The 11,989-nt window shown below is 45.1% G+C and overlaps 1 protein-coding gene across 1 annotated transcript in view; it reads right to left on the reverse strand.

The window, feature by feature from the left end:
• LOC117366660 overlaps window positions 1-10,186 on the reverse strand; it is an 89,557-nt gene extending 79,371 nt beyond the window's left edge. Inside the window, exon 1 of the mRNA XM_033958307.1 lies at window positions 9,857-10,186. Within this exon, the coding sequence (XP_033814198.1) occupies window positions 9,857-9,911 (55 nt within the window). The 5' untranslated portion in view covers window positions 9,912-10,186. The remainder of the gene's footprint in view (window positions 1-9,856) is intronic.
• Window positions 10,187-11,989: the final 1,803 nt, after the last annotated feature.

Raw genomic sequence — 11,989 nt, forward strand, 5'->3', positions numbered from 1 at the left:
GCAACGGCGAAAAGGGCAAACAGAATGCTAGGAATGATAAAGAAGGGGATCATGAACAGATCAGAGAAGGTTATCATGCCGCTGTACCGGGCCATGGTGCGCCCTCACCTGGAGTACTACGTCCAGCACCGGTCACTGTACATGAAGAAGAACACGGTACTACTCGAAAGAGTCCAGAAAAGAGCAACTAAAATGATTAAGGGGCTGGAGGAGTTGCCGTACAGCGAGAGATTAGAGAAACTGGGCCTCTTCTCCCTTGAAAGAGGAGACTGAGAGGGGACATGATCGAAACATTCAAGATACTGAAAGGAATAGACTTAGTAGATAAAGGCAGATTTTTCACCCTCTCCAAGGTAGGAAGAATGAGAGAGGGCACTCTCTAAAGTTGAAAGGGGATAGATTCCGTACAAACATAAGGAAGTTCTTCTTCACCCAGAGAGTGGTAGAAAACTTGAACGCTCTTCCAGAGGCTGTCGTAGGGGAAAACATCCTCCAGGGATTCAAGACAAAGTTGGACAAGTTCCTGCTAAACTGGAACGTACGCAGGTGAGGCTGGACTCATTTAGAGCACTGGTCTTTGACCTAAGGGCTGCCACGTGAGCAGACGATGGACCACTGGTCTGACCCAGCAATGGCAATTCTTATATTCTTATGTACTCTCCTCCATTGAGAAAAATGACCATTTAACCCTACCCTCTGTTTTCTTTTGATAACCAATTCCTAATCCACAACTGAACTTTGCCATGGAACTTTAATTTTTTCAGGAGCCTCTCATGATGAACTTTATCAAAAGATTTCTCAAAATGTAGACTACATCAACCGGATCACCTTTATCCACATACTTTCAAAGAAGTCAAGCAAATTGGTGAGGCAAGAGCTCCCTCGGCTGAACCCATGCTGACTCTGTCTCATTAAGTCATGTTTGTCTACGTGTTCCACAATTTTATTTTTTATAATTGTTTCCATCATTTTGCCTGGCACTGAAGTCTGGCTTAGAGGTCTGTAATTTCCCAGATCTCCCCTGGAACCCTTTTTAAAAATTGGCGTAACATTGGCCACCCTCTACTCTTCAGGTACTAAAGATGATTTTAGCGACAGGTTACAGATCACTAACAGCATAAGAATAGCCTTAGTGGATCAGAACAATGGTCCATCAAGCCCAGTAGCCCGTTCTCATGGTGGCCAATCCAGGTCACTAGTACCTGGCCAAAACCCAAGGAGTAGCAACATTCCATGCTACCGATACAGGGCAAGCAGTGGCTTCCCCCATGTCAGCAATTTCATGTTTGAGTTCTTTTAGTACCCTGGGATGTGTACCATCTGGTCCAGGTGATTTATCACTTTTTAACTTGTCAATTTGGCTTAGTACATCTTCCAGATTCACCGATATTTCTTTCAGTTCCTCCACATCATCACCCTTGAAAACCAAAGAACATAAGAACATAAGAACATAAGAAGTTGCCTCCGCTGAGGCAGACCAGAGGTCCATCTCGCCCAGCGGTCCGCTCCCGCGGCGGCCCATCAGGCCCATTGCCTGAGCAATGGTCCCAGACTATCCCTATAACCTACCGCTACTCTATCTGTACCCCTCAATTCCTTTATCCTCTAGGAACCTATCCAAACCTTCTTTGAAGCCTTGTAACGTGCTCCGGCCTATCACAGCCTCCGGAAGCGCGTTCCATGTGTCCACCACCCTCTGGGTGAAAAAGAACTTTCTGGCATTTGTTTTAAACCTGTCTCCTTTTAATTTTTCCGAGTGCCCCCTTGTACTTGTGGTTCCCCGTAATCTGAAAAATCTGTCCCTGTCTACCTTTTCTATACCCTTCAGGATCTTGAAGGTTTCTATCATGTCTCCTCTAAGTCTCCGCTTTTCCAGGGAGAACAGCCCCAGCTTTTTCAGTCTGTCAGTATATGAGAGGTTTTCCATACCTCTTATCAGTTTAGTTGCTCTTCTCTGGACTCCCTCAAGTACCGCCATGTCAGCGGTACTTGAGGGAGTCCAGAGCAAAGAATTCATTTAGTCTCTCCGCTATGGCCTTATCCTACCTAAGCGCCCCTTTTGCTCCTTGATCATCCAACGGTCCCACGGATTCCCTCACAGGTTTTCTGCTTCTGATGTATCTAAAAAAATTGTTATGAGTTTTTGTCTTATTGGCAAGTTTCTCTTCATATTCTTTCTACATAGTAACATAGTGGCATAGTAAACCCAGCGCCTTGAAGTCATTCACCCAGAAATGCCACTTAGTCAACACACCTGCGCCACCTAATCTCACCAGATGCTACTTAGTGCATATGTCTATATTGTAATTTATGTAAATTATGTCATCTCTGTCCTGTCTCGATTATTATGGATGTACTTTGTAACCCGTTCTGGACTCCATTGGGAGGACAGGCTAAAAATTGAATGAATAAATAAATAGTAACATAGTAAATGAGGGAAGATAAAGACCTGAACGGTCCATCCAGTCTGCCTATAGGTTATACTCATTAGAAAATACATGATTAGATTAACTTGTCTCTTCTTTGATATTTCTGAACCGTTCCAAATGCTGAAGTTGCCGTCCAAGCTCACTCCAGCCTATCCAACCATCCCGTTGTTTGCAGGATATCTACGTAAAGTCTGGCCAGTAACATCCTCCTGTTCCATATTAGTGGAGCTCCCATTGCCCACCCCAGCCCATCCTACACTGAATCACCATATATGGGACACAGACCATGCAGGTCTGTCCAATACCGGCCTTAGTTCTTACGGCCTTCATTTTCTAATTAGAGATCCTCTATTTTTATCCCACGCTTTTTTGAATCCCATCATCGCTTTCCTCTCCACCACTTCCCTTAGGAGGGCATTCCAGGCATCTACCATCCTCTCCGTGAAGAATTTCCTAACATTGCTCCTAAGTCATCCTCCCCGTAACCTCAAATTATTAGCTGTCTTTATCAATGCTTTGCATCTAATTTGCCAGTGCTTGTGTTTCTTCTTACTTTCTTCATTCAGTTCCTTTTTCCATTCTTTAAAGGATGATTTTTGGCTCTACTAACCTCTTTCACTTTGAACCACGCTCTTGTTTCCACCTCATGTTCCCTACAAAGGGAAAAAACACCACAGTGCAAAACACAATCCACACCTTAAGGTATGAGCAGCTCACAAGGTTGCCCAACCTCTGTCCTGCCATGAGGGACCCCATAGACGGAAGACCCTTTCCCTTCCTCCCTCTTGAGCCATGGCTACATAGTCAGAGCAATCTAGGGGTCCATCTCATTATAATACACTCAGAAACCTGTCTGTCCCAAATGACTAGCCCCACCTACCTCCAACAGTGCAAATCCTCCACACAGAGGCTACCAGGCCACCCTCAGGCCCCAAGCCCACCCCAGCTCAGAACCCACCTTGCTCATGTTGTTCAGTAACCCCTAGCCCTCTCTGCAAGCAAATCTATTGCCATCTGTGCCAGGACATGTGAGGAGCATTGTACAGAAAATCCCAACAAAAAATCACGTGAAGCCAATAAGGCCCATCACCTTACCCCAGTCTCCACAATTTGTGTCTTGTAGGCAATTTGGGTCCACCATGACTTAGAGTCACTGCAATGCCACTAAGGCGCATGCACTGGGAGAATTTGAATCTCATCCAGTGCATGAGATTGCACCTCAGTACTGAATGTAAATACCTCCCCCCACCCCTGCAACCGCCCTGTCCCCATGTTATCCCCAGTGTGCAGTGACCCTCCTTTCAGTGGGCCTGCAAACCCAATGAGATGACATGTTACGGCTCGAGGTCATGGTCCAGATGGTGTGACTGCTAAGGAGGCTGCTGGCCACACTGAGGGCCATGGCCACAAGGACTGAAGAGTGATGACACTGAAACAGGACAAAGGTGCATCCGGCCCAGTAGTCCATTCCCAGAAGTGGCCAACCCAGGTCACAGGTACCTGCCCAAATCCAATTACGGACAGGCATCGCCGGGGGTTTCCTCACATCCATCGTAATCATGGCTTAGGAACATTATCCAAATCCGTTACTGCCCCTACGCTTTGGAACTCAGCTCCAAGCCATCTAAGAGAAGATACATCATTAAACATCTTTAAGTCTAACCTACAAACATTCCTGTTTAAAGACGCCTTTGGATTATGATCACCCTTTTAAGGATGTTTTAAATGCATTTCAGAACCTGGAGTGTGTTTTCCCTCCATTTTGTCCCTCTCTTCTCCCTCTTTTCTTTATAAAAATAAAAATATTGTAGTTCTTTCCCATTATCCATAACGTCTGTGTTCTTTTTAATATTTGATTCCTGTCCAATTGATTATGTATTCTTTTAAGTTTTCCTTTTTTTAAAAAAAATCCTTTTATCATTGTAAACTGCCTTGAATCCCGACTAGGCGGTATAAGAAACTTTTATGGCGTTCATTTTCTTTCATATATTTGTAAACCGCCCAGATCCTTTGATAGTGTAGGTGGTTTTCCAAGTTTAACAAATAATAATTACGCTAATGGCTGTTGCCAGTATTCCTAGCAATGAGTGACAGAGTTGATGTACAACTTGACATTCGCTTAGATTACTACTGAGTGGGAGAGTGTGGCGCAGTGGTTAAAAGCTCCAGCCTCAGCACCCTGGGATTGTGGGTTCAAAAACACGCTGCACCTTGTGACCCTGGGCAAGTCACTTAATCCCCATTGCCCCAGGTACGTTAGATAGATTGTGAGCCCACCGGGACAGATAGAGGAAAATGCTTGAGTACCTGAATACATTCATTGTAAACCATTCTGAGCTCCCCTGGGAGAACAATAGAGAAAACTGAAGAAATAAATAGTGTGAAGAGTTTCAGCCTCTGATAACCACAGCTGGTATTGTGATGTCACAATGTCTCATTCCACCAATAAGAGCCAACCTCATCTGTGATGTCACAATGCCTTCATTGTCCTAGACTTGGCTCACTTTTACTACATTTTGATTTCTAGAGTGGCGCAGTGGTTAAAGCTACAGCCTCAGTACCCTGTGGTTGTGAGTTCAAATCCCGTGCTGCACCTTGTGACCCTGGGCAAGTCACTTAATCCCCCCATTGCCCCAGGTACGTTAGATAGATTGTGAGCCCACCGGGACAGACAGAGGAAAATGCTTGAGTACCTGGATAAATTAATGTAAACTGTTCTGAGATCCCCTGATGTGAAAAGCTTTAGCCTCTGATAACCAGAGCTGGTATTGTGATGTCACAATGCCTCATTCCACCAATAAGAGCCAACCTCATCTGTGATGTCACAATGCCTTCATTGTCCTAGACTTGGCTCACTTTTACTACATTTTGATTTCTAGAGTGGCGCAGTGGTTAAAGCTACAGCCTCAGTACCCTGTGGTTGTGAGTTCAAATCCCGTGCTGCACCTTGTGACCCTGGGCAAGTCACTTAATCCCCCCATTGCCCCAGGTACGTTAGATAGATTGTGAGCCCACCGGGACAGACAGAGGAAAATGCTTGAGTACCTGGATAAATTAATGTAAACTGTTCTGAGATCCCCTGATGTGAAAAGCTTTAGCCTCTGATAACCAGAGCTGGTATTGTGATGTCACAATGCCTCATTCCACCAATAAGAGCCAACCTCATCTGTGATGTCACAATGCCTTCATTGTCCTAGACTTGGCTCACTTTTACTACATTTTGATTTCTAGAGTGGCGCAGTGGTTAAAGCTACGGCCTCAGTACCCTGTGGTTGTGAGTTCAAATCCCGTGCTGCACCTTGTGACCCTGGGAAAGTCACTTAATCCCCCCATTGCCCCAGGTACGTTAGATAGATTGTGAGCCCACCGGGACAGACAGAGGAAAATGCTTGAGTACCTGGATAAATTCATGTAAACTGTTCTGAGATCTCCTGATGTGAAAAGCTTTAGCCTCTGATAACCATAGCTGGTATTGTGATGTCACAATGCCTCATTCCACCAATAAGAGCCAACCTCATCTGTGATGTCACAATGCCTTCATTGTCCTAGACTTGGCTCACTTTCACTACATTTTGATTTCTAGAGTGGCGCAATGGTTAAAGCTACAGCCTCAGTACCCTGTGGTTGTGAGTTCAAATCCCATGCTGCACCTTGTGACCCTGGGCAAGTCACTTAATCCCCCCATTGCCCCAGGTACGTTAGATAGATTGTGAGCCCACCGGGACAGATAGAGGAAAATGCTTGAGTACCTGAATAAATTCATGTAAACCGTTCTGAGCTCTCCTGGGAGAACGGTATAGAAAAGTGAATAAATTTTAAAAAAAATATTTTGCTCACTCTTCTAATCAACAAATGTGAAGCAATATAAATCATATACTATGGGCTCCAAAGGTGCGTTAGGGCCTTAACGCGCGGAATAGCGCATGCTAAATTGTCGCACGCGCTAGACCTTAACGCCAGCATTGAGCTGGCATTATTTTAGAAGCGTACCACGCGGTTTAGCACGTGGTAATTTTGTGCGTGCGCTAAAAACGCTAGGAGCCCTATATCTTCAATATACTGTACGATCCACTATTTAAGTCATCGGATGTACTTTCCAATGGAAATCTGTGCACAGCTTAGGCAACGATTTCACGGTTTTAATCCTTACTTAGCATTGACCCAATTTTATGCGCTTTAACTCCTCAGGGAGTTAAGGGACGTCCTGGCGGAACTACTATCCGTGCTCTTCAATCTCTCCCTTAGTACAGGTAGAGTCCCGTTGGACTGGAAAACGGCTAACGTCATTCCACTCCACAAAAAAGGTTGCAGGACAGAGGCTGAGAACTACAGACCAGTGAGTCTCACATCAATAGTGAGCAAACTAATGGAAACTCTAATCAAACACCAATTAGATATGATCCTGGACGAGGAGAATCTGCGGGATCCCCGTCAGCATGGATTTACCAAGGGGAAATCCTGCCAATCCAACTTGATCAGCTTCTTTGACTGGGTGACGGGGAAGCTCGATGTTGGAGAGACTTGGACATTGTATACTTGGACTTCAGCAAAGCATTTGATAGTGTCCCCCACCGCAGGTTATTGTGCAAAATGAATTCAATAGGATTAGGTGACACTTTGACTAAATGGGTTGGGGACTGGCTTGGTGGTAGGCTTCAGAGGGTTGTGGTAAATGGCACCCCCTCTGTAACGACGGCAGTGATCAGCGGAGTGCCGCAGGGCTCGGTCTTGGGCCCAATCCTTTTCAATATCTTTATAAGAGACTTGACTGAGGGGCTTCGCGGCAAAATAACGTTATTCGCCGATGACGCCAAACTGTGTAACATAACAAGCAAGAGCACAACGGACAATATGAAACACGACCTACTCCTATTGGAGCAATGGTCTAGGACCTGGCAATTGAGCTTCAATGCCAAGAAATGCAAAGTCATGCACCTTGGCAGTCAAAATCCATGCGAGACTTACACCCTAAATGGTGAGATCCTAGCAAGGACTGTTGCAGAACGGGACTTGGGGGTAATCATCAGTGAAGACATGAAGGCTGCCAATCAAGTGGAGTGGGCTTCATCTAAGGCTAGGCAGATCATGGGATGTATATGTAGGAGTTTCGTCAGCCGCAAGCCTGAAGTCATTATGCCATTGTATAGATCCATGGTGAGGCCTCATCTGGAATACTGTGTACAATTCTGGAGGCCTCATTACCGCAAGGATGCACTGAGGCTTGAGTCGGTCCAGCGAATGGCCACCCGGATGGTCTCGGGACTCAAGGATCTCCCGTACGAGGAACGGCTGGATAAATTACGGCTATACTCACTCGAGGAACGCAGAGAGAGGGGAGACATGATCGAGACGTTCAAATACCTCACGGGCCGTATCGAGGTAGAAGAATATATCTTCTTTTTCAAAGGTCCGACGGTGACAAGAGGACATCCATGGAAAATCAGGGGCGGGAAATTGCACGGCGACACCAGGAAATACTTTTTCACCGAAAGAGTGGTTGATCGCTGGAATAGACTTCCACTTCAGGTGATCGAGGCGAGCAGCGTGCCTGATTTTAAGAAGAAATGGGATCGTCATGTGGGATCTCTGCACAGAGATAAATAGGGGAGGGTCATTGGGGTGGGCAGACTAGATGGGCCGCGGCCCTTATCTGCCGTCTTTTTCTATGTTTCTATTCATACACTTATTTATGCCTTTTGTTTAAATATTAAGTAGTATCAAAAATTTCAACTTTTAGATACGCTTCAAAAGCACTTATCTCTGTGTTCCGTTCAACTAGGGGACAATCTTAACCCGACATGATTTACCCAATGGCTGTTTCAAGGATGCCCCATGTGAACACCGTTCGTTCCACTTCCCTCCGCATTCAATGCGATTCATAGTTGAATGGAGCACAGAGATAAGTGCTTTTTAAGCGTATTTAAAAGTTGAAATTTTTGATATTACTTCATATTTAAACAAAATGTATAAATAAGCGTATGAATAAAGCACTTAAAATTGGGTCAATGAGGAGTGCTGGCACCCCTCCCACCCGGACCTTTTTCTGGAAGGCCAGCCGGAGGGATGCCCACTCCCTCTGGCCAGCAGGCCCACCTCTTCAGAACGGCGGGTCTTCCCCTTCACAACAGGGAGGGGCTTTAGGCACCTGGGCCAACTGGAGTCTTAGGCCTCCTTCCCAATGCATTCTGGGATGCACTCAGAGTGGCCTAAGACTCTGATTGGCCAGACTGTAGCAATAAAGTATATGAAGTCACTAAATTACATACAGCCTATCTTAGGGCCCTGTCACAACCAGGGTACTGCTACTGGGGGTATAACACATACCCTTTCTCATCTTTGCCGCTTTTGTTTGAACCTTTTCTAATTCTGTTATCTTTTCTGAGATACGGCAACCAGAATTGCACACAGTATTCGAGGTGTGGCCTTACCATAGAGCAGGGGTGTCAAAGTCCCTCCTCGAGGGCCTCAATCCAGTCGGGTTTTTTAGGATTTCCCCAATGAATTTGCATGAGATCTATTAGCATATAATGAAAGTAGTGCATGCAAATAGATCTCATGCATATTCATTGGGGAAATCCTGAAAACTTGACTGGATTACGGCCCTCGAGGAGGGACTTTGACACCCCTGCCATAGAGCCTTACAAGGGTATTATAACATTTTCATCTTCGTCTTCCATTCCTTTCCTGATAATTCCTAACATTCTATTTGCTTTCTTAGCAGCCGCTGCACATTGAGCAGAGAGGGTTTCAACGTAGCCTCAACGTTGACACCTAGATCCTTTTTCAGGGCAGTGTCTCCTAACACAGAACCCAGCATCACATAGCTATAGTTCAGGTTCCTCTTTCCCACATGCATCACTTTGCACTTGCTCACATTAAACGTCATCTGCCATTTTGATGCCCAGAATCCCAGTCTCACAAGGTCCTCTTGCAATTTGTCACAATCCTCTTGCGATTTAACAACTTTGTGTCATCAGCAAATTTAATTATCTCACTAGTTATTCCCATCTCTAGATCATTGATATATATGTTAAAAAGCAGCGGTCCCAGCATAGACCCCTGGGGAACCCCACTGTTTACCCTTCTTCTGACAGATGGCATAACAAGGAGATGAGAGTCAGCTGAACATCGATTTCTTGTTGGATAATAAAATATTAATAAAATCCATAAGTATAACGGGGGACCAGACTAAAGAGACTTGTGTACTCTTTGGGATCTGCCAGGTGCCTCCTAATGACAGAATGCGGACTTGATGTGTCTTTGGTCTGACCCCGCACCCTCTTCAATTCTTATCTTTCTATCCCTTGGGTTTCTAACCTCCAAATACATTTTTAACAAGGCTAGAATTCCGTTCCATGAAATCTGTCCATAAAGGGTGGATTTGGCACGTCATCTGACCATATGTAATATATTCATCAAACTCTAACCTGTGCAAAGGATCACCAGACTCCAGACAGGGAAAGTCCTCATTAGACTGTTCATTGCTTGAATCCTTTGTTCTTCAAAACATCCTTTAACGACTCTTAATCTTCCCGAAAAAGGTTTGCGCTCTGTAAGGTCCTAGGTGGGTCATTGCTAGTTAATCCTCCCCAGAAAGCTTGCTGCTCTTTCGACTCAGAAATTCCTTGTCCTATTCAGCGTGAACACATCTCTAATACTCACATCCTCATTTAACCATACCACAGAAAAGGGGAAGTGCGTTTTGCTTTTGTTTGGGGTGTGTTTGAATTATTTTCTGATGGGAAGCAACTTTTCTGAAGGCATTTGACAAAGTTCTTCGTGTGCGATTTCTTAGGTGTTTAAAAAAAAACACAGGGTCAGAGCTGGTCCTTCGCTAGGCAAGCAAGGCATTTGAAGGAGGGGAAGCAGGAGAGTAATCTTAGAAAATACTTTTTTATGGAAAGGGTGGTGGATGCGTGGAACAGTCTCCCGGAAGAGGTGGTGGAGACAGAGACTGTGTTTCAGTTCAAAAAGCCTGGGCTAGGCACATGGGATCTCTCGGAGAGAGAAAGAGATCATGGTTACTGCTGTAACCCCTTATTCCTCTCTGGGGCAAAAGTATCCCTTTTTGGATAAAAGTTTTGTAGTTGAGGATACCCAAGGGCTAAGGAGAAGGAGTGGTTAACATTTAAAAAAATTTGGTTTATATAACCCAGCTCCTCCCTGAGGCCAAATTCCCAGAAATTATTCTTTGAAAAATAAAGCCGAGGAACTTACTGGGATTTTACCTCAGGAAAGGAAACCAGAGTTGCATTTAAATTTTTCTTTACACATATACTGTATATAGTTTTAGTAACTGGGTAAATTAAAATGACATAATTAAAAACATATGAATTTCTATTGCTGGGTCAGACTAGTGGTCCATCGTGCGCAGCAGTCCGCCTGAACAGCGGTGTCATCTCTTTGCATGCGGGATGACATAACTCACATGGGCGGCAGATCTACAAACCGGCAACCACACTGCCGGCAACTCCAGAGGCCCTGGAGGGATCCCATCCCACCACCTCCGGCGGCCCAAACCAGCCAAAATTAAACCTCCAGAGCATGTTTTTTAATGCTCCAGAACTCTCCTCTTCTTCAAGCCAATAAACCGGCCCACTGCGCATGCGTGGCCTAGGTGACGTCATCATGGCCATGCGTGATGTTGACAGAAGCGCCTCCAACGTGGCCACGCCCCATTCTGCCCTTCCCCCGCCCCATGTTACTTCGTCCCCCAGACCTGCCCCCAAGCTTAGGGCTGCGTCTGGAAGGTCTCTGCGCATGCGCAGATGTCAGCGCGTACATGTGTGACATCATCATATTAACGTTTGTGTTTGCACAGAGGCCCTCCAGACGCGGCCCCGAGTTCAGGGTCTTCCAAAATGCAGACAAACTGCTGGGTTTTGGAAATCTTTCCAGGCACCCGACCTCTAAAAATTGGACACGTCTGAGTTTTCCCAGATATTTAATAACGCTATGTTGGAGGTCTAAAGACAACACCCATGTAGACAGAGGTTCCAAGTTCCCTTTTTCAAAATGATCCATATCATTTCTTTCTTTCCCCAGGCCCCCTGAATTTAAGTCTCTCACATACAGAGCTACTCCTCCAGCTTTTTACCAATCTCTGTCATTCCTAAAGAGATCATAGCTCAGTGTGTGCGCATGCCATCCACGGGAGTCATTGAGCCATGTCTCTGTGATAGCAGTGATGTCTAAATCTGCTTCTAATATCAGGATTTGCTGATCATGAACTTTGTTGTTACTCAATTGCATAGAATAAAGAAGGAAGACGTGTTTGTTGAAACACAGACCGTGCTTGGTCCTTCTTTATTCTATGCATATGTGGATTTTTTATTGGGTTTGGACTTTTATTGCATCTCTCAATGGACTGAATAGACACCTGAAAAAGGAAATGGCAGCATTAGAAAAGGTTCAAAGAAGAGCGACCAAAATGATATGAGGAAAGGCTAAAGAGGTCAGGAAACAAGATGGCTGAGGGGGGACATGACTGAGGTATTCGCATATAAAATCCTGAGTGGTGTAGAATGGGTAAAATGGAATCAATTTTTTTTTTTTTTTTT

The sequence above is a fragment of the Geotrypetes seraphini genome, chromosome 1 (assembly GCF_902459505.1).
Source record: "Geotrypetes seraphini chromosome 1, aGeoSer1.1, whole genome shotgun sequence".
In the NCBI taxonomy this organism is placed as follows: domain Eukaryota; kingdom Metazoa; phylum Chordata; class Amphibia; order Gymnophiona; family Dermophiidae; genus Geotrypetes; species Geotrypetes seraphini.